Source organism: Neoarius graeffei, chromosome 10, assembly GCF_027579695.1.
Source record: "Neoarius graeffei isolate fNeoGra1 chromosome 10, fNeoGra1.pri, whole genome shotgun sequence".
Lineage (NCBI taxonomy): Eukaryota > Metazoa > Chordata > Actinopteri > Siluriformes > Ariidae > Neoarius > Neoarius graeffei.
The window spans coordinates 21,672,178-21,696,468 of NC_083578.1; the positions used below are offsets into that span (position 1 = coordinate 21,672,178).

General features: G+C 40.3%; 1 protein-coding gene across 4 annotated transcripts in view; it reads right to left on the reverse strand.

Annotated features, from left to right (window-relative positions):
- acot7 (acyl-CoA thioesterase 7) overlaps positions 1-24,291 on the reverse strand; it is a 305,552-nt gene that overhangs the window by 131,878 nt on the left and 149,383 nt on the right. For 3 of the 4 annotated variants that reach the window (XM_060931523.1, XM_060931524.1, XM_060931525.1), the window contains exons 5-7: positions 18,863-18,977; positions 13,134-13,148; positions 12,720-12,806 (exon numbers count right to left, since the gene is read on the reverse strand). In XM_060931523.1, coding sequence (XP_060787506.1) covers positions 12,720-12,806; positions 13,134-13,148; positions 18,863-18,977 — 217 coding nt within the window. The remainder of the gene's footprint in view (positions 1-12,719; positions 12,807-13,133; positions 13,149-18,862; positions 18,978-24,291) is intronic. The other variant, XM_060931526.1, reaches the window with a different exon arrangement.

The following is a 24,291-nucleotide window of genomic DNA, read 5'->3' on the forward strand; positions in this document are numbered from 1 at the left end:
TTTTTTCAATCTCAAATGCATTAACTTAAGAAGGCAAGAAATTGCACTAATTGACTTTTGACTAGGCATAGCTGTTAACTGAAAAGCATTCCAGGTGACTACTTCATGAAGCTGGTTAAGATAATGCCAATAGCGTGCAAAGCATCATCAAGGTAAACGGTGACTACTTTGAAGAACCTAAAATATGAAAATATGTTGTTTTTTTGCAGTGAGCTCATTGCTCTCTAACATCGCGTGCAGTGTTCCGAGCGATGTTGCCCAGTGGCGTCATGGCGGCTGTGCAGGTGCTTTGGGACATACCTTTGTGCGCCTTTTGGTGGGACTGTGGGCAGCTACACCACTGGAACTGTATCCTGACCCTCTTCTGGTGGACTTTTTTTGTTTGTTTGTTTTTTGTAATTGGAAAGCGACCTTGGGTATGAGAAAGGCACTATATAAATTGAACTTCTTGTTGTTATTATTATTATTAATATTATTATCCGTCCCTCCAATATCCGTAACCGCTTATCCTGTGCAGGGTCGCAGGCAAGCTGGAGCCTATCCCAGCTGACTATGGGTGAAAGGCGGGGTACACCCTGGACAAGTCGCCAGATCATCACAGGGCTGACACATAGGCTACATCCACACGACAACGGCAACGAGATGTTATTTAAAAATATATCGCGTCCAAATGGGCAACGATCAGTAAAATATCAGGTCCATATGGCAACGCAACGCTTGCTGAAAACGATGCAATACACATGCCACACCTCTAGGGGCGCTGTAAGACGGTCCCTTCGGAGACACCAGAACAATAGAAGTAGTAAGGACGCATGCGCATAAACTATTATGTGCGAGACTTCATATTAGCTACAAAGTCAGGAAAATCTGTTCATAAAATTACGTTATAATGACCAAATACAATGAAAAGTATTTTTCCAGTCTCACCTGTGAAAGGTAATCCCATGTGATCTCGTTTGGACTGCAAACCTGTTGGTACAGTTAAACGCAGCTAATCTTTATTCTCCGCTTTGACCTATCCAATATGGCGGCGAGGATGACGTATGATTCTACGCGGAAGGCGGCGTCTTTAATGGTCCGGAATAAATTGAATGCTACACGTTGATGGATTAATTTGCTCCTCTACGCCCTTTTTGAGGAATGTATTGTCGGACTTAAATCAACATCTGAAGAGGTGAGATCGCTCCTTTTTTTCCCCTATTTTTGCTGGCGGGATTGACTCTGCCCTAAGGGCAGAGTCTCTCTCTCTCTCTCTCTCTCTCTCTCTCTCACTTTGCACCATTACACAATAAATATTCACAGTGAAAATATTTTGTAAGCGCGTTTCATGAACCAAGTTATAGGATTTGTTGACAACTCGCATCGCATCGCAATGAGAAGATCATTGGCACTACTGGTGTTAAGAATCAGACCATTTCATAAATGAATAGTTTGCTGTAGAGCTGCAGTGTTTGTACAATTGCATGTTTTTGCTTCACTATTACTGTCACTATTCTGCTTCTTGCATTACTACTGTGAACTAACACTGAACATAATAATAATAATAATAATATCCAAGCTCGTGTTTCACTCTCACTAGTGCTCTGTAAGGATTTTTCCTGGTGATATTCGTTACACTTCTACCCGGCGTGAAGCACTGACAGTCATGTGGTTGTGGCGTCATCGTAAACAAATCCGTTCTACTCATCCAGACGATTTCACAACGGCAACGTTGCCAGATCTTTCCACTCTGGAACCCGTTCTCAAAAAGATTGCGTTTTGGGCACCCAAAACGCCGGTGCCGTGTGGACGCCAGGCCTAAACGCTAAGCAACTGTATCGGAGTCACCTGAATCCGTTGCCGTGTGGACAGGGCCATAGAGACAAACAGCCATTCACACCTCACATTCACACCTACGGTCAATTTAGAGTCACCAGTTAACCTAACCTGCATGTCTTTGGACTGTGGGGGAAACCGGAGCACCCGGAGGAAACCCACGCGGACACGGGGAGAACATGCAAACTCCACATAGAAAGGCCCTCACCGGCCGCTGGGCTCAAACCCAGACCTTCTTGCTATGAGGCGACAGTGCTAACCACTACACCACCGTGCTGCCATTATTATTATTATGTTTACCACGTAATTCTATATATGTTCCAGATGTTATTTCATAGTTTTGATATCTTCAGAATTGTTCTAAAATGTAGAAAAGTCACGTTTTTGTTGATTAGTATTTCTTGAAGGATTTCTCGAGGGATACATGCATTTTTAATGTACAGTACCAGTCAAAAGTTTGCACACACCTAATTCAATGGTTTCTAAAATATGAAACGTACCGTGTGTGTTTTTAAACACTTTTATTTACCACATAATTCCATACATGTTCCAGATGTTATTTCATAGTTTTGATGTCTTCACGATTGTTCTATAATGTAGAAAATAGTCAAAATACAGAAAAACCTATGAATCAGTAGGTGTGTCCAAACCTGTTGTGACGGATACTGTATTTTTTTAAAAAACGCACACTTTTCTTCCCGTTTTCTCTACAAATCGGTCACCTGCTAGTTAATCACAACAGCTACCAACCGTCGAGTGTGAAAGCTAACACATGCTTCCTCCAAGACACACGAAGCCAGCCGCTGCATCTTTTTCAAACTGTTGCTCATGCCCTGTCACAAGGCAGTGCAACACACTTAAAGGAAAGTACTATCCGCCCTCTTCTACCAATAAGAGCTCACAGACACCTGCGATTGGCTAATGTCATTGTGATTGACGGGGGAAAGAGTACGCCATCTCATTCACCCAAAGAGCATGGCCAATTCTGCTCCTTTGTCATGTTGATACTGTAAAAAAAAAAAAATAGTGCAAGCTTTCAAATCCAACCCCCTGCTGCACTATGCACATCGGCTGAGGTATGCCCTGGTCAATGTCAAAATAGCTTTTACTATAGATACGTAAAAGTTGTCTCTTCTGCAGGAATTCGTGTATTCGTTCATTTCTTCGAGCTTCATGCATTCAACTAGCTCACTATACATTTTTATATTACGATAGATACAACATTTTAGCGGAGTCATTTAGATTTCCAGGCAACCAAATCATGGGAGCAGGCAGTACACGGGTCCTTCCACTTACCCAGCTAATGAATTTATACTTTGTCCAAGCATCCCATCAAAAAAAAGCAATGGTCCCGAGGATCCAATTTTGTACTTCAATACTTTAATGTTCTTCAATAATTGCATTTTAGGCACGAAAGATGACAAACTTGTACATTAAAGCCCCCTGTTTAGTTTAGTATCTTTTTAACTTGGATCCGAACTCACTGATGGCTTCACCCGCGCCACGATCACCGTCCTACAGCAGGCACAACTGTTTTGTGAGCTTGCACAAGATGTTAACAAGGCTATGCTCAAAATACAACAGAGAGATTCTCCATATGAAGGTGAGAATGCGTGGCACAAACTGTAACAGAGATGCCACACATTTGTCAGAGCATATGCAAGTCTCACAGTAGCAAGACTTCACACTCACCACAACAGCCCAAAACAAAGAGACTGAGCATGTTCCCGAAACAAACTCAGAAATAGATCACTCAAAAATGCTTAAAAGAAAGCTAGTTAGCACGGCTGCATTAGAGTTGATGTACGGAAAAGAAACTGCAGCATCAGAAAATGTGCATGAAGTATTTTTAATGTTCTTTCCATTTGAATTTTAGATTGAGAATTCTGTACTCCATGTCGAAGCTTAACTGGAGACTAGTTACAATAAACTGGGCACATTTACACTTGGGGGCAATTTACGGTATGTCCTGGGTATGACTTTAAACTGCAACCGGTGGTGAGTCTCACGTCCAGGAGGACTTGATTATTGGGGAAAGTGGAATTACCCCTTAATCACCATTGCTCCCAGGTCCGGAGTGGTAGCACCTGCCTAGGTTCCAGCTATGGGTTAAATAGTACATCACCAATAAGGTGCTGGCAGCAGGGTGCTTTTCAGTGCAATGTGGCAGATGAACCCAACAGGGTCAATGGCACACCACCAGATGGCATGCAGAAGAGTCACTCAAATGGTCAACGGATGGCATCACTTGGCAAATCAGTTGTCACTGCGGGGTAACTTCCATACCTGTCAGGTCTGTGGCACATATGTGCACCACTTGGCATCAGGTCTGGAGGTCCAGAGAGACAACACAGTGGGGGCACGACATCATTTGTCTTGCCTTACTGTGCAACGTGCTTCATTAGGAAAGGAGAATAGTAAACAAGAGCTCACAAGGCCAGACATTCCATGGCGGCTCGGCCCGGCCATTCATGCCACTGCTGAGGGAGACTCTGTCGCTCTGGTGCAGGCCTCGCGGTCTATCTGCGTTTCTGCGCATCCTAATGAAGCAGCCATCATCATTAGCGATAGACAGCCGACGGCGAAAGGGCAATTTAGGGTGCTTTCACATGTACAATGTTTCGTCGGTTTCAGTGGAACCTTTGGTGTGTTTTCCTGCTCGGTGGGACATACGGTTATTTGTCCCAACAAGCAAAGAGCAAATAAATGCTGGCTGTGATGCACAAAATGTTTAAGCTAGTTTTATATAGTTGTACAAATCAGTTATTTACTATCCTTAACCCTGGATGATTGAACCCTTGGTGATTTCAACATACACTAAACATTTGTTTACTTTTTTCTGTCGCCATATTTCTGAAAGAGTTTTAGGAGTACATTTTCATGCCTACACGCCCCTCAGCCAACAATGTCTTGCGTTTAATTATGTAGTGTGAAACTAAACCAAAACAAATAGTAAATCGTATCAATTTCACACAGATTCATTCCCTGGCATGTTTAGAGAGGCGGGAGAAAACCAGGCAACCCAGAGAAAACCCACACAGACATGGGTAGAAGATGGGAAGCGAAGAACTGAAGCAATGGTTAACTCTTATATGTATGCAGTGTGGGAAATAAGGCGGACATTTACCGGTAATTTTCACATTTGTCCGTCTGTATTTCAAAAGCATCAGACCGGATGGCCAAAAAATTGTAAAGATATGGGTCTAATCTATTTCTAATTTTCTTCCAAACGTTACACTGGGTTAATACATTATATCGTAACATGGCCTGTGAAACAGGGGCCTCCGTGGGCCTGACTTTAAAAATTCATAACTTGGCCACCAATGGTCCTAACCCCGCCAAAATTTACAGGCACCTCCCTCAACACGAGCCCTTTCAAACCAGCACATGCACAGCCTGGTATGACCACGGCTCGGCCCACTATTCACCCTGGAGCCCCTGAAAAACTTTCACACGAGCCCTGGCTCGAGCCAGCCTTTAAAAATTCATAACTTGGCCACCCAAAGTCCCAGCCCCGCCAAACTTTACAGGCACATCCCTCTCCCCGAGACCTTTAGAACAAGCCCAGGTAGGCCCAATCCAGCGTCAGGAGCGATCGTAGCTCGCAGAAAACTTTAACACGAGTCCTGGCTTCAGCCGCTCGTGCGTGCGGGGATTTAAAAATGCATAACTCTGCCACTTCAGGTCGTAGCCCCACCAAAATTTACAGGCACCTCCTTCTTCCTGAGTGGCATACTAAATAAGACAATAATAACACTCAGTTTTCACTGCACGATGCAGTTGAACGAGTGTTTTAGGGTTGATAGTATCTGATTGATCCAGAGTTCAGTTTACATGAAACTTTGCAGTACAGCATTATGTTAAGTGCCAAACTGCCAATCAGTGGTTATGATATTATTATGTGCAATTTTTTTTTCATTCATAAGCGGCTAGAGATAATGAGAAGAATGACAGTCATAATCATATGCTTTTTTATTTTATTCTATTTTCTAAGTTCTAGTCCAGCAGATTTTAGTCTGAAAGCCAAATGATATTTCCAAGTCTAGTTTTGAGTCATTTTATGACAAAGTTACTTGGAATCTCATACTCAAAATTTTAACTCTGTTACATAAGAATAGTTGTATTGTTGATTGCTAAATTTCTTACAGACTTGGTATAAAAAATGCGTTGTTGACAATGTTTGAGTGTTATTATAGTACCTATATGAATACCAGTAAGTTGTAACCAACTGGAACATCCTTGTTCCCCCATACTTTTTTTCTAGACATGGAACTGACCTGTGTGTACGACTGTTTTCTTGGGTAGAACTTTAAGCATATTTTTTCTCAAATCTTCTGACATTTTCTTGTAAATTACATTCAATTTGTCGTGTAATTAGCAACAAATGTCTTGTGTAATTTGGCCTTTGAAGATTACAAAAATGTGCCTGGAAATCGCTGAGAAGCCATCTTCAGGCCCTGGACCCCTGGCCGCATTGTTCCAGGCCTTTGGCCCGTCATTTGGACAGGCTGAAATTTGGACGGACAGACAGCATTTCAGACTTACAGTATCTGTCCTGTGACAGTCTGCTTAAAATTCCTTATTTCCCCACACTGGCATGTGATTGTTGCTCGCTCAAATCCTAAGACTGCTAGAGAACAGATATTGACCATTGAGCAAGCCTCTTAACTACCACTTTCTTACAGTCAGACATATACGGTACACTACCGTTCAAAAGTTTGGGGTCACCCAGACAATTTTGTGTTTTCCATGAAAAGTCACACTTTTATTTACCACCCTAAGTTGTAAAATGAGTAGAAAATATAGTCGAGACATTTTTCTGGCTGTTTTGAGCATTTAATCGACCCCACAAATGTGATGCTCCAGAAACTCAATCTGCTCAAAGGAAGGTCAGTTTTATAGCTTCTCTAAAGAGCTCAACTGTTTTCAGCTGTGCTAACATGATTGTACAAGGGTTTTCTAATCATCCATTAGCCTTCTGAGGCAATGAGCAAACACATTGTACCATTAGAACACTGGAGTGAGAGTTGCTGGAAATGGGCCTCTATACACCTATGGAGATATTGCACCAAAAACCAGACATTTGCAGCTAGAATAGTCATTTACCACATTAGCAATGTATAGAGTGGATTTCTGATTAGTTTAAAGTGATCTTCATTGAAAAGAACAGTGCTTTTCTTTCAAAAATAAGGACATTTCAAAGTGACACCAAACTTTTGAACGGTCGTGTACATTTATCAGGGACTTGAACCTGTAGCATTCCAGCATTCTAAGTTTTGTTTAATACACAGTACTTATCCAAACTTTACTTGCTCCCTAATTACACACAGCTTTATCTGACCTGATCCAGATCTGACTGAATATGCAATGAAAACCAAAACTTTGTACAAAAGAATATAAAAGGAAATGGTCCATGCTGACTGCAAAAGACTATTAATAAAAAATAAAATAAAATAAAAAAAGCTGGAACCGTCAATACCCAAGAAATGTATTCCCTTTTTCTTCTCTCATTATCGCTCGGAGGGATTGAAATTCCAAAGAACTGTCAGACATGATGATTTCTCTGTAGCGATGGAGTTTGTTTTACTATGCGATAGTTATATTATGCTTTCCTGATGAAAAGGACAGCAAAGAAGGACAGTGACAACAATCAGCTCTTGTTCCCACAGGAATCAAAAGAGGAAATACAGGCTGCTTTGTATCTGATCTCCAGCTTTTTCTGCTTTGGCTATCAACAAGTCAGGAAAATAATTGAAAGGGTGTTGTGATGCAGCCTGTTAATCATTTTCTAAGAACAGCATGTCTACAGCAATTTATTAAAGAACAACAAGACTTTTCATCTGTTTATAGTTACAGTTAATATTAGTTCCTATTAGTACTTACCGTACCTTATAGCAGCTATAAACAGACATTCTATCATCAGACTCTCTCTCTCAGTTACTAAGACAAAAAAAAATTGCATAGAGGATATTACATGGTTGTGCAAAGATATAAAGTTTATCTTCGAGTGGTGAACGTATCCACGAGTGAGCTAAGCGAACAAATGAAAATATTTTCAACAATAATTTCATAAATTTCTTTGCACCACCATGTAATGTTCTTTATATTATATGGACACATCCACAAAAAAAAGCAAGTTAATCAAAAGAATTTTAATTTTGAACCGGTTCGCCATTTTAACAATGTGTGTCCAGTCAGCGGGAAAACACTGGGAGTGACGTCACTGGAGTGAAATATCGGAAATTATTACACATACAGGACACTTTTTCGATGGAATAAAAGCATGTGTTCTATTCCCTTCTAGCAGGTTTCATTCATTTGGTTTGATAGCATGCAATATTGTTAGCTTATCGCTTATTCGACGTGTATTACGTTGCTCTACCCAATGGAGAATGAGCATTGAATATGGTTTATGATATTGCACGGTTGTCAAGACAACATGGCGTCACACGTCGGAGAAGTAAAACGTCCATGCTAGTGAGCGACTGGGACAATTTGTAAACAAACACGGCCACCAGGTTTGCTTCTTTAAATATGGAAGATTTTGAGAGAATTTTGAAAGAGAAAGACGAGTTGAACACCCGAAAGGAATTAATAATAATAATAATAATAATATTGGCTGGCTTTTTTCATGGTATATCAGATATATTCCATTCAGCTACTCGTCTTTGACTCGTTCAATATCATGCTAGCTGAATGGAATATATCTGATATACCACGAAAAAAAGCCAGCCAATATTATTTAAATTTTTTCAAGACTATATATAAAGATATTAAGTTTATCTTCAATTGGTGAATGTATATGAGAGAAATTTTCCAACACTAGAAGGTAAACTTCATATCTTCGCACCACCGTGTAATGTTCTTTATATGGACACATCCACAAAAAAAAATGCAAGTTAATCAAAAAAATTTTTAATTTTGAACCAGTTTGCCATTTTGACGACGCGCGTCTAGTCAGCAGGAAAACACTAGGAGTGACATAATCGGAGTGAAATATTGGGGATTATTCTATCCACATTCACTGGATATGAGCAATCGCGTGCTCTGATTGGCGACTCTACTACTAGGCTATCAGCTCATATACCGTGAGTAGAGAAAAACAAAATGGCGGAGCGTGTTGCTGAACCAACGGAGGATGAAATAAAAACTACTCGAAAACAAACCCCCAAAAATACAACAAACAAACAAAAAAAATCAACAAAATATGGAATAAAAGTATTTGATGGGGGCGGCACGGTGGTGTAGTGGTTAGCGCTGTCGCCTCACAGCAAGAAGGTCCTGGGTTCGAGCCCCGGGGCCGGCGAGGGCCTTTCTGTGCGGAGTTTGCATGTTCTCCCCGTGTCCGCGTGGGTTTCCTCCGGGTGCTCCGGTTTCCCCCACAGTCCAAAGACATGCAGGTTAGGTTAACTGGTGACTCTAAATTGACCGTAGGTGTGAATGTGAATGGTTGTCTGTGTCTATGTGTCAGTCCTGTGATGACCTGGCGACTTGTCCAGGGTGTACCCCGCCTTTCGCCCGTAGTCAGCTGGGATAGGCTCCAGCTTGCCTGCGACCCTGTAGAAGGATAAAGTGGCTAGAGATAATGAGATGAGATGAGATGAGTATTTGATGGTAAGAACCTCTCTTTTTTTATTTTTCAAGAATTATCATTACAGCATTTTTCACAAATTGTTACTGTTGTTTCGCTGGTTTGTTTACATTCTAAGTGGAAATTATTTTGTCGGACGTTTTGTATAAAGGTTTTATTTCTCGAATTTGCAAAAAATAAAAATAAAAATGCTCTGTTTCTCAAAATTCAGTGAACGTGGATAGAATAAAACAGTTATTCCATTCAATCTCGTCATACATGGCTTATAGCTATCAGCTCATATACGATTCGATTTTGTGGAATAACTGTTAAATATGTCACTCAGATCCGTGATGTATTTTGTATGAAAAATGTAAGGTTTTCAACACAAGAAGATAAACTTCATATCTTCAAGCCAAGATGTGATTTTCTTTTTATTAAAGGTCCCATGGCATGGTGGTTTGTTGATGCTTTAAACGGGCTCGTGGAGGCTTCCGGATGTTATATCCGCAGCCTTTCTCGAAATGAACCCTCGGCACGTAAATATAGCCTCCTGGGAGAAAGCCCCATTTCAGCGCTTTTCCCAGTGCGTCGTTTTGCTAATGAGAAGCAGGAGGCGGGGAAGGGTAGAGGGTGGGGGCGGGCCATGGGGGGAGGGGGAGGGGCTTGACCAAGCTGCACGTACACACATACTCGCTGCGATCAGCGCCTGTAGCCACGCTGCTAAGACAAAACCCCGTTCTCCCTCGGACTCCTTTCGTAAACTCAACGTGACACAGAGAACAGAGAGTGAGAGTGTTCGGAGTGGTAGTTTACGAACGTATAATACCCTAGGCTTGAACACGCACTCCATAACCAAAGAGGATAGAAGCAGCAACTACAGCAACATATCGCTTATCCAACAGAAGACATGCATTGCGGAGCAATAGTCAAACATAAGCTCATAAGTTACAGTCAATTTCCAGACTAAACTCAGTTTAACAGAGCATGCTGCATGCTCTTTAGTTTTGTAGCGCAGATTACCTGGCTAACTGCAGGAAGCGGTTAGCTGCACAGCTAATGTAGCCATTGCTAGGCTAACGCACCGATTTTAAAACATGGCAAAACGACTTAACAGTTATACACTTACTTGTTCGGTGTTTGTGGCTGATGCGGCAGGGATGCTTGGTACGGACCCAGGCTTCAGTGACAGTTGATGTGCAAAACCTGCCCTGTACTGTCCCAAGTTGTGGAAACATTCCTCAGGAAAATGCTTCCGACAAACATACACCGTCTTAGGTAGACTTGACGGCGTATTATTGGAGTAAATAAAATTAAGCCACTGCGTCTTCAGGGGCTCTCCCGTCGGCAGTAAAAACAGACTCCTTTCTGTGTTGTCACATCCATGTACAGCACAATTTCCATGTTTCGCTCGCTTAGGTGATGCCATGTTGTTGTGTCCTCCCTCTATGGTCTCCTCACTACAACTGGGCGGGGCAATCCATACAGTGGGTGGGAATCCGGGGGGGGGGGGGGGGGCGTGAGGATCATCTCCCTTGCTGACGTAGTAAAGGGAAGAGCTTATCAACGCGCCGTTTTGACGCGCCATTCTCAAATGTTGGGCATAGTTTGGTTTACACATTATGAAATTTCTAGCCACTGGGGTGACTTAAGAAGGTCAGAGGAACTCATTTTAACGTTAAAAAACCTCAGAAAGTGAAAATTTCATGCCATGGGACCTTTAAACAGACACATTCACAAACAAAAAGTACCTACATTTTTCCAAACAATTCTTCGATTTCCTCATGAATGACATATAGAGAGTTAGGTCACGGTTTTGGTTCTCCACGTCCCGGATGTAGCTCGTATGAAAAATACGAGTGGTGTATTTCCCAGTAAAACACTCGTGTCCATATAATACAGCTTATTATGTTACCATGAAACCACAAAGCACAAGTTCCTTGATGGTGGGGAAACTTAAAGTTAGATCTTCACCTCTGACTCTCGCAAAGCACTGACCGTGAAAACTCTTTCCAAAATGAGCTCACAGAAAACTTCATGTCAGCGATTACACATGGTTTTTAACATATTTATGTCTTTGTGTGTAAATCAACTGTACAAGTCGTTACCACAGAAATAATAATGGATTAGAACGACTGCAGTTATATAAACCTTGTAGTTGGAACTTCTGGCCCAGCTGCTGCTATAGAAAATTAATCAACATCTGCTGACCAATCAGAACAAAGAACTCAACAAGGGTTTTATAATAATGGATATTAAACTGATTTTACGCAGCCTGAAAGTAATTACAGTAATTATAGCATTAAAATGCGCGTCCATTGCTTGTGTACCGTGTAGCCACGCTTTAAAGTGAACATATGGCAGTAAAATGTGACCAGTTTATACACATCTGGACACAGTGTTGCACTTCTGCAGCCAATTTTGTCTTCTGATTGAGTCATGACACCTTTATTTAGCAATCACACACACACCACCATCATTCGTGTGTCGTGTCATACATTCCCACTGCGAGAGAGAGAACGAGAGATAGAGACAGCAAAAGAGAGAGAGAGCACAAGCGAGAGACAGTGAGTGAGAGAGAGCGAGAGAGAAAGCACGAGAGAGAGAGACAGCGAGAGAGAGAGAAATGAGAGAGATCAAGAGAAAGAGAGCGAGAGTGTGCGAGAGAGAGCGAGAGCAACAGAGCGAGAGCGCGAGAAAGAGAGAAATGAGAGCGATCGAGAGAGACAGAGTGCGAGAGAGAGAGCGCAAGAGAGACAGTGAGAGCGCGAGAAAGAGAGAGAGTGCGTGTGTGTTTGCTCTCCTAAGGTCATTCTAATTAGATTAGTGAAATGCCTGGCTCTTGATCCAGCTCACTAATCTGTAGTGAGGATTCGTCCACAAAAGAACCACACAGTTCTCAGGTCTTCTATGACTAAGAAGCAAATATGTCCAATTAGGAGACAAATACTGAATGCTAGATTCAGTTTAGTATCTCTCTCTCTCTCTCTCTCTCATTAGTATTGCCACTGTGGATGTTGCCGTGTTTACGTAACTTGTTCAGGTCAGCGATTCTGATTTCTCGCTCTGTGCGTGTACGTGATGTGGAGGAAGTTGCACACCATGACATGATGGTCCCATTCCAATACTTTTTCCTTCTCCACACACACACACACACAGCATTAGTCTGTTGTACCCTGCATTTCTGTCTTCCTATTCCAGTAAACGAGCTACTTTTCTCTCAACAAAAACCAGATGACAGTGGATCCTTTTGATTTCTTAAAACGTTCAGCCAGGGTTCAAAGAACATCCAGTAAATGTTGTGCACTCGGAGCTGTAGAGTAGAGTTCCTTACCGCCATGTACAAAGCCATGCAGAGTGCAATCCGACGGACCAATCAGGTGGATGAGACTCGACTGGCTGAATCCAACGGTATACGGTTCTGCAACACACGCACACAACTCTGTTTCTGAATCGGCCACCAAAACTTTTTTCATCTGCAGCGTGAACATACATTTTTCTCTCACTGAATCATTCATTCTTATCTTCAGAAACACGAGACACTCAAACTATTCAGCAGATAAACAGAATACCCTGTTCCAGAGTAAATTAGCTAATCTGTTCACTGCGGAAAGGGCATTAACAGCAACACAAACACACTCTTTGCAGTAATAATAAAGAAAGGATGGAGAACTAGAGCCTTGCCTAAAATTAGGTTGGTCATTTTAGCTTATGGAGAGACATACATACACACAAAATGGATATGTACCTTTCGTGTGTCTTTCTGCACGTGTCCAGAAAAAGACATAGAATAGAGAAAAGCATTGTTAGACTCCATTTTGGGAAATGTAACTACTTACAAGCTGTACTGCAAGTCTAATAAGTACACTAGGAAAAAGGATCACGTGACTTTTCTGCCTTAAAACAAATTAAAATAGATAACAAGACGTAATACATAGCTAGAGCGGCGGCTACAATTATCGACACCTGAATGATCTTTTGGCCTTTGCAAAAGTAGAAAAGACTTTCAATACGTAAACTGTGCATGAATAATTACTCAAACTTCCACTGGAAAAAAAATTAGTTGATTCCCGATTACTTAGCGTATCAGATCACGTGACACCTTTCCACAATTATCGACACCTTTGTCCACAGTTAGACACCCAGATGATTATTTATTTTTTTTAAAAATTAGTATGTTGTATTAAGTTAACAAAACATAGTTTTTATTTAAAATTTGACATAGACTTATATTTAGTACAAAATATATTTTATATAAATATATCGATGTTGGTGCTTACGTAAATGAAGAAGTAATTCTAATGTTTGTAAACAAATGACCTCATAATGTTTAACCTGCGTCAGAAAATCTTTTTGTTCCACTTTCTAAGTATTTTCGTAGATCACATTTTGTTAATCGTTCGTTGTTGTTTGTATTAATTTCTAGTTTTGTACAACCCCGATTCCAAAAAAGTTGGGACAAAGTACAAATTGTAAATAAAAACGGAATGCAATAATTTACAAATCTCAAAAACATCTATTGTATTCACAATAGAACATAGACAACATATCAAATGTCGAAAGTGAGACATTTTGAAATTTCATGCCAAATACTGGCTCATTTGAAATTTCATGACAGCAACACATCTCAAAAAAGTTGGGATGGGGCAATAAGAGGCTGGAAAAGTTAAAGGTACAAAAAAGGAACAGCTGGAGGACCAAATTGCAACTCATTAGGTCAATTGGCAATAGGTCATTAACATGACTGGGTATAAAAAGAGCATCTTGGAGTGGCAGCGGCTCTCAGAAGTAAAGATGGGAAGAGGATCACCAATCCCCCTAATTCTGCGCCGACAAATAGTGGAGCAATATCAGAAAGGAGTTCGACAGTGTAAAATTGCAAAGAGTTTGAACATATCATCATCTACAGTGCATAATATCATCAAAAGATTCAGAGAATCTGGAAGAATCTCTGTGCGTAAGGGTCAAGGCCAGAAAACCATACTGGGTGCCCGTGATCTTCAGGCCCTTAGACGGCACTGCATCACATACAGGCATGCTTCTGTATTGGAAATCACAAAATGGGCTCAGGAATATTTCCAGAGAACATTATCTGTGAACACAATTCACCGTGCCATCCGCCATTGCCAGTTAAAACTCTATAGTTCAAAGAAGAAGCCGTATCTAAACATGATCCAGAAGCGCAGACGTCTTCTCTGGGCCAAGGCTCATTTAAAATGGACTGTGGCAAAGTGGAAAACTGTTCTGTGGTCAGACGGATCAAAATTTGAAGTTCTTTATGGAAATCACGGACGCTGTGTCATTCGGACTAAAGAGGAGAAGGACGACCCGAGTTGTTATCAGCGCTCAGTTCAGAAGCCTGCATCTCTGATGGTATGGGGTTGCATTAGTGCGTGTGGCATGGGCAGCTTACACATCTGGAAAGACACCATCAATGCTGAAAGGTATATCCAGGTTCGAGAGCAACATATGCTCCCATCCAGACGACGTCTCTTTCAGGGAAGACCTTGCATTTTCCAACATGACAATGCCAAACCACATACTGCATCAATTACAGCATCATGGCTGCGTAGAAGAAGGGTCCGGGTACTGAACTGGCCAGCCTGCAGTCCAGATCTTTCACCCAGAGAAAACATTTGGCGCATCATAAAACGGAAGATACGACAAAAAAGACCTAAGAGAGTTGAGCAACTAGAATCCTACATTAGACAAGAATGGGTTAACATTCCTATCCCTAAACTTGAGCAACTTGTCTCCTCAGTCCCCAGACGTTTACAGACTGTTGTAAAGAGAAAAGGGGATGTCTCACAGTGGGAAACATGGCCTTGTCCCAACTTTTTTGAGATGTGTTGTTGTCATGAAATTTAAAAATCACCTAATTTTTCTCTTTAAATGATACATTTTCTCAGTTTAAACATTTGATATGTCATCTACGTTCTATTCTGAATAAAATATGGAATTTTGAAACTTCCACATCATTGCATTCCGTTTTTATTTACAATTTGTTCTTTGTCCCAACTTTTTTGGAATCGGGGTTGTAGTTCACTAATAAATGTCAACAGGGAATTGACCTTGTAACCACATGAAAATCCAGGTCAAAGGACGCATGTCATTCCTTGAACCAAAATATAAAATGTCTCCTGATATTATAACATGTGGTAGATGTTTACAACAAACTGAAAAAAATAAAAATAAAAATCTGACTGGAATAGAAAAATCTGAATATTTCAAGCATGTACTTTTTTATATGGTTGGAATTTAGTTCTGGTCTAATTCTATTTATTGCAATCGGATTCTAAATACTCTATAAACATTTCATTCTGTTATGAATCAGAAACAAAATTATTATAAAAAAATCACAACACTTTTATTTTTTAAAAGTACTTCAACTACTTCAACAATGTTACACAAAGATCGATTCATAAGAGTTGTAAACGTCACTTAATTCCACAGCGTGTCGATAATGGTGGACACCGGTGAAAGTGATCACTATTATCGACACCTCACGTGATTCTCAAACGCGCGTTTAGATACAGAATGGCGGCTGTCAAATGAAAGAGTAAGAAACAAAGTAGGGTTCGACAAGGAGATCATGAAATATCGGTGAATTTGATCAGTAAAAACATGTCCATGATCTTTCCACCATGCTCACCTGCGATGATAACGTCCAGATTTTCCTCAAATTGATGATCGCGCTAAAAAAAAAATCCATCTCGGGTAGTGTCATCAGACGACAAGATCAAAGGGCGAGGGGTGGGGTCTTCCGGTTGATTAATTAACCGATAATAACTGTTGTAACTGAAACTCACCTTTGTAATTTTTTTTTTTTTTTTTTGGTAAATTTGAAAAGGTGTCGATAATTATGGACTGTCGATAATTGTAGCCGCCGCTCTAGTACATTCTTCATTTATTACAAGAGTCGAAATATCATGCGGTGCGCCTGTTTGCCATCTGTCACAATTTCAAAAGTGCTCTGATTTACTGATTAAAAACTGCAAACCATTTGCATTGAGAGTTAATTCATAACTCAGTCATTTCTCCACAGGTGTTCATTTTGCAAAACATTATCTGGTGCGACCATTAGGAAAAGAACATTTCGAGACTTTAATAATGAAAGAAAACCCAATAACAAAAAGTGACACCATACAGCAACATACCAAGGATCCTTGGCGGCATCTAGAAGATTTGTAAAATTGTGTCAAATGTGGAAAACAACTATGTAGCTGTCACATATTGAATATTAAATCACTGATACAGGATGCTCACGTGAATACTAGGCTTGTACACTTTTTAATCAGTTTTATGGGTTAAAACAAACAAAAAAAAAAACCACACACACACACAATAGGCTTTTATGCAGATTAAGAGCGTATGTTGTTTGTTAATAATATTTGGTAATAATCATAGTCGCACCATATGAGCATTGTAAGCCTATGGGCAATAAATGTTGATAATTAAAAAACACTAGACTGCATCATCAGGTCGACATAATCAGGACAGCTACGAAGAAGCATCATTAACAGTTATTCCACAAAATCGAGTCGTAGATGAGCTGATAGCTGACGAGGCGCGTAGCACTGAGTCCGCTATAAGCCACGCATGATGAGATTGAGTGGAATAATTGTTTTATTCTATCTACAGTCACTGGATTTTGAGAAACGTAGCATTTTTATTTTATTTTTTTTGCAAACGAGATAAATAAAAACTTTATACAAAACGTCCGACAAAATCATTTCTGCTTACGTGGACTTCTTAAAAACCCATCGATGGCTGCATGAATTGACTTGAATGTTGGTTTTTTGTCAAAAGTGCCGTCTTGCCGAGGTATAGAATAGCTTTAGATGTTTATTTAATTCTTCCTTGGACATTTCAGTTCTGTAATTTTCAAACTTCTTTGAGCTTTTGAACCAGTTTAAAAAATTTAAACAAATTTTAATGCTTAAAGGAGAACTGGAGTCATTTTTAAACTTGTTTTATTTCTTAATTAACGTGTTATTCAATTACGTTTTCGGTTTTAGTAACCTTATATCGTGACTCGTATTGGCAACTAATTGCAATTAAATATTATACTTATCGGCCTATTCGGTTTTTAGCCATGTTGAATTTAGTTTGTTTGGTCCACGGCAGGCGTCGCTTATCCGTGCGATCTTCACGAGACTTGTGCGAGACTTCGAAACGTGAAGTGTCAGCACCGCCATTACTGCCTACTTTTTTCAAACTTTCCTGATTGCTATCGAAACAAACAAAACTTCCGGCTTGATTACATCAGTGTTCGAAAGAGGGCGCGTGCGTCTTTTGACAATGTTGGCAGATGTTGGTTGCTTTGATTTCCGCTGTACGTTTTACTTCCATCCTACGATGTCTCGCACAGGTCTCAGCGAATCTCGTTTACGGCCATTGCTTTGACATATAGACTGATATATTACAGAGCATATTTCAAACACTCATAACTTGCTATAGCAGTGACAAAATAGCGATCAAAAATGCATTCCTATATTTAATAAAATGAGAGAAATAGAATTTTGATTAAAAAAATTTGCTTTCAGTTCTCCTCTAAAGATGACAAATGTAAACAAACTGGTGAAATGACAGAAGCAATTTGTGAAAAATAATTATTGAAAAATAAAAAAAAGATACGTTCTGACGATGAAATACTTTTATTCCATATTTTGTTGCTTTTTTAAATTTTGGGGGGTTTTGTTTTCGAGTAGAGTTTTTATTTCATCCTCCGTTGGTTCAGCAACACGCTCTGCCATTTTGTTTTTCTCTACTCACGCTATACGAGCTGATGGCCTAGCAGTAGAGTCGCCAATCAGAGCGCACGATTGCTCATATCCAGTGAACGTGGATAGAATAATAACAGTTATAACCATGAGTGATACAGTTCATTTGTAATATACTGTATGATGTCTATATAGAGTGCTGTGTAAAAGTTTTAGACACATGCAAAGAAATGTTGTAGAATAAATAAATTATGGCTTAAAAATAATGAAATGAAATGTTTCAACTTTAAAAAAAAAAATACTATAAGCAGTAAGCCATAATAAATGAAACAAAAAGTCAATATTTGGTGTGAGACAACCCTTTGCTTAAAAAAAAAAAAAAATTAAGTAGTTTCAGGTACGGTGAGTGCAGTTTTATAAGGAAATGAGCTGAACCAGAACCAGCCACGGTTCTTCTGGACACTTTGACTGTCACACTCGCTTCTTCATTTTGCACCAAAACCCAGCAGCCTTCATTATGGTTTCTTTTTTCATCTGAAAAGTCGTCTCTTATGGAATACGCTGCTCAGATACAAACTTTTTTTTTCTGCAACATTTAATTTTGTGCTGGAAAACAAACATTTGGAACTCTAAAATGTTAGAAGTCATAAGATAGAAATCTATAACAATGTTTGTATGGAAAAAAAAAAAAGACAGGGTGCCTAAGATTTTTGCACAGTACTATATGTACATGTAAATAAGCGAGAGGTTTTACCAGGAAGAGAAACCAGTGTCATGATCTCGCCATTCCTTTCTTTTGTTTCAATTCGTTCAAGCTTCTGAGCTTCGTATCTCTTCTTCCCCAGCTCTTCCTGATCAGGACTAGAGTACTGAAAACATACACACAAGCAGACTCTGGTCATTTGACTAGACCACAACACACTGCCTATAAGCTGTGGTAGTATGGAATTATAGAACTTAAAGTGCATATCACGGGTAAATTCAGGAGCAAGATCAATGTAATTCTCCTATTTTATATTAAACTTTGGTCAAATATCGGTCACATTTTGCATTTTGTGCAATTTTTTTTACCTTGCGCAATACCAGAAAAATTCAGTTGAAATCAAGCCATTTGAGGCGAATTGGTCCGCCTCTGAAAAAACTTGGCATTTGGATTTCCCAGCAAACATTGATTTTCGTGACATCGCGTGCGGGACGCCTCCCTCTGAATCCGACGTCAGCGCTGGTTTGTTTATGAGAAAACGACCTGGTGGTTTTCTGCAAATTTCTTCAACATTATCACGTAATTATTAAAATGGTTAACAGATGTAGCGTAGGAGGGTGTAGCAACACCAATCTTGATGGGATTAGTACTCATCATTTTCCAAAAGACCGGACAATGAGAGAGAAATGGAAGCGCTTGGTCTACACAGGCTGTGCACTGAAACAGTGCAAAGCTCTCGCAGCCTGCTGGCGCTTCCGCAGGTAACGTCACGAATCTGGCTCCAGACTCCCTTGGGATTTTTCCAGACGCGTTTTGTTATTTTATTTTTTTCTGCTGTAGACAGATGGCCTTGTGCAAAATTACCCTTCTGGATGAGTGTGTAAAGGGACATACTTTCATATTAAAAAAACCCTGAAATTGGCCCAGGATATGCACTTTAAGCAAAACTATATACACTATCCAACCAGTTTATCAAAAGCACTTATATATTCATGCAGTTATTCAAATCAGCCAATTGTGTGGCAGCAGCAACTTGCATAAAATCAGACAGATACAGGTCGAGTGCTTCAGTTAAAGTTTACATCAAACATCAGAATGGGGAAAAAATGTGACCTCTGTTACCCCTTTTCCACCAAATCAGTTCCAGGGCTGGTTCGGGGCCAGTGCTGGTGCTGGTTCACAACTCGTTCAACTTGCGAGCCAGCCTAGAACCAGTTTGCTTTTCCATAGCTCACGGTGCTAAGGGGAGCCACATCATTATGTCGCTGTATACGTCAGTTACATCGCTGCGTTTGTATAAACCTTGGCGCGAATATCGAAGCAAAAATAACACGGAAGCAGCAGCAACAACAACAATAATAATGGATGACTTCGCGTTTGTACAGCTGCTGCTTCTCGTCGCTTAAAAATGGCGATCTTTCGCGGTCTTGTTATTGTTGTTGGTCTTAACAACTCCCCCCCCGCTGACGTAAGTGGTTCTTTCCTCTGGCCCAGCAGAGAGTTGGTGCTAGCCTGGAACCGGTTTTTCTGGCCCCAGAACCAGTTCTTTGTCAGTGGAAACAGAAAACCCGGTTCCAAACTAAGCACTGGCCCCAAACCAGCCCTGGAACTGCTTTGGTGGAAAAGGGGCTGTGACTTTGACTGTGGCATGGCTGTTGATATTAGAAGGGCTGGTTTGAGTATTTCAGAAACTGCTGATTTTGGATTTTCATGCATAATAGTCTGTAGAGTTGACACAGAATTGTGTAAAAAACAAAAACAGAGGTTCTGTGGATGTAAAAACCTTGGCACTGTGACAAGTCAAAGGAGAACTGCCTCACAGGTTCGAGCTGACAGGAAGTGCATGGTCAGTCACAATCACTCACTCTGTACAACCATGGCGTGCAGAAAAGCATCTCAAAGCTCACACCGTGTTGAACCTTAAAGGAGAAGGAGATACGCAGAACCATGGCCTCACTTTTTGTTTATAAATGCCTTGAGACCTCAAGAATGGCACAGGAATAGTTTTAAGCGTTAACAATAAATCTAATATAGTAATTTTTACGATTAAAATGATTCATATAGGTAGTGGTCTGAGTGAATGACCTTGACATCTGTGACGTCACCGCAGGAAGGCTATCTGTCTCATTGCCATTTTCGCTATACTAAAAAACACAGAGCTAACTGCAACTTCAATCCTCCGTTTTGAGCTAATTTATTGCCATGACACATAGGTGTGTTGCTGGCGGGTGCAGCAACACAACAGAAGGTGGATTTATGTTGCATTCATGGCCCAAGAATGTTCAAACTGCAAAGATTTGAACGCGTTTTGCGAGAAGCTCACGGGCACATTTACTGAAGACTTGTACGAGACCTCTGATCTGTTGAGGAGCGTTGGCTATAAGCCCATATTGAAAGAGGGTGCAGTACCAACAATTAAAGGAAAAGAAAACTACAAGAAAAGGAAAGCAAGTTCAGTTGCACCAGTTCTCCCGGAGTGTGAGACGAGCAGTAATGGTGGCGTACTCAGTATGGAGAAAACGGAGAACGAGTGGACCAGTCATCAGATTTCTCCGCTGGATATGCTCGCCTCAGCACCAACATCTCGCCCTTATGTGGAAGAAGCGAATGAACGAAGAACTGAAAGTCAGATTGTTTCAAAAACAATCAGCCACAAGATCGGCCTTCAAGAAACGAGAACACAGACGAGTAAGATGCGACTCTCATTTGGTTACATCACAACAACAACAACACTCGTTGTTTACCTGCATTTAGATTAATACATGTAACTTATATTGTGTATTTAAGTTACCAGTATAAGATTATTTAATTTGCTTCAGAATGTGATTGTCTCAGTTCATCTGATTATTTAATTAGCCTTTTATGTTTTATCAGCAAAAATGCATACATGTTGCATAAGTTATAACGCCTATCCTGTTTTAATGAGAGTCACGAGACGGTCAGTTCCATTCCATCCAATTCTCTAGACGGCTTTGTTCTCTGGCTTTATTTCGTAAGGTGGGGGCCTCCGTGGCCAACATGTTACTATCGGATTCACTTTCCAATGGTTCGAACTGATACGTGAACTGATACGTGAACTGATACGTGAACTGAACTGTGTATAGCAGTAGCATGTGCACACTCCAATTTCAGGACTATCACAGTCAGATGCATTACTATCTGAGAAATCTAAAGAATTCCCAATAAATCAGAATGAAGAGGCCATTGCAACCACTCTCGCCTGCCGAGTCTGGCTTTGGTCTATAGCTCTATAAAAATAAATGTTCTGCGTATCTCCTTTAAGGCAGACGGACTACAACAGCAGAAGACCACATCAAGTCCCAGTCCTGTCAGGCAAGAACAGGAATCTGACTCTACACTGAGCACAAGCTCACTGAAACCGGACAAGGGACAATTTTTTTCCAAGCTTAAACTGTCCCGGTTCGGTCCAAGTCTTATTTTAAACATACACTTAACCTAAGATAATTAAGAGAAGCTAAAATTTCTTTGAGGAAGGCCTTGCACATTATGTAATGCCATCACCACATCATTACCCTTCAAACACTCCAGCAATCACTAAGAAGCTGAGTGCAAGTGTCCTGGAGATTCATATGACCTTGTAGTCACGCTTTTGAGCAATGCTGACTGCTCAAAAACAAAAACGCCTACCAGATGCTCTCAATATTAAAGATGGCTGTATTCCTGCCCAGTGTTCCTGGGATAGGCTCCAGATCAACCGCGACCCTGTCAAGGATAAAGCACTTAACAAAGACGAATGAATGTGTAACGTGCAGTGAGAGACAGGATACAAGCGCCTGGTATGTAAACCTGGTACGTGCTTTATCTTAAATGTAAGAATCATAATAAAGTCCTTATAGTGCCAAACAAGCATACAAGTTAAAGAATGACAGTTCATAAAAACAGAATCAAGGAACTGGAACTAGAGTCGAAACCAGAACACAAACTTGAGAAACAAGACACAGACTTAAAGTAGATAAATACCCCAGTAAGATTTTGTGATGATAAATAGACATAACAGTTCAGGGCTTAACATTAACGATAGTCCGACTGTCCGGGACAACCAAATGTTGGGTTCGGACAAGTCTAACCCGCATCTGCCTGTCAGGTAATGGGTTACAACAACACACACAGCATAATAGGGCACTGGATAGTTTTTGTTTATTGTTACAGTTAAATTGAGTTTTATTGAAAAATCATTAAAGCATAATGATGATCATAACGATACCTGCTTTTTGAGAAACTTTGTTAACCACTTTCCTTTCATTGAACTCAAATACATAGGAATAAAAAGGTTACGGTCAGGACAAGTGAAAAATCTTGCTGCTTGTCCGACTGGATAAGTAGACAAGTAGACACAACAGTGCAGGGCTCGACATTAGGCCAAATTAAAAAAAAGTGTGTTTCCGGTAACCCGACCGATCGAGAATTTCCGCGTCGAAATTGCCGACCGTAAAGTTTTTATTACAAATTTCCCTCGATATTTTAGTGTTAGCGGCGTTAGTTTGTCATAATTTTTTGTTTCAACGCATTCAAGTTGTGAAAGAAACGATAAAAAGTAAAATGTTTCGCCACTTCTATCAGCCCTCCTGCATAAACATGGAAGCGCACTTGTATACTGAAGGAGGAAGGAAAACTGAGCCGAGCCGCCATTTTGAATCCTCATTCAAGGCTGTAATGCAAATTGCTTCCTCTTCAATATACAAGTGCACTTCCATGGCAGGGAAAAACACTACATTTTGCCGCCTATGTAGTCCCCTATTTATACAAATAGGAGTCATTAAGGATTCAGCCATGTTTTTGCTCGGTGTTTTTGCTCGACCCAAGTTCTACAGTAGGCTAGGCGAGGCCGTCTGCTTTTAATGGAAGTAGCCTAGCCTAGGACGTTATTTTCACGTTATTTCTTGATAAGGTGTTTTCACGTTATTACATGAAAATATCATGAAATATCGCTTCCGTAGATCATAACTCGAACTCTCGCGATATTTTTTTTTATTCGTTTAAAGATTTAAAACACTTATTTTATTACGATGTGTGATATTAAGGATTCTGTGCCAAAATACTATTTTGTAAGATGTTTACTTGTGTTAATTTTTTCGAACAAAATAAAAAAAAATTAAGAAAAAAAAAAAACCTTTCCTACCTACCGACCTTATTTTAGTATTTCATATTACCGGAAATGTTTTTTTTTTTTTGCCTTAACGGTAGTCCGACTGTCCAGGACAACCAAATGCTTGGTTCGGACAAGTCCAATCCACATCTGCCTGTCTGACAGGACGAGTTTGAGATTTGTTGAAAAATCACCATTTTTATAGTAATTATTCAAGAGTTGCATCAATAAAGTTCCGACAAAACTAGTTCAATCCCCTCAGTGATCCGGCCGTGTTGTTTACGAAATTCCAGGGAAGCCGAGTGCAACAGGTGTGTGTGTAAAAATAACCACGGTGTAGTATCTAATTATAGATCATTATTAGACTCTGAAG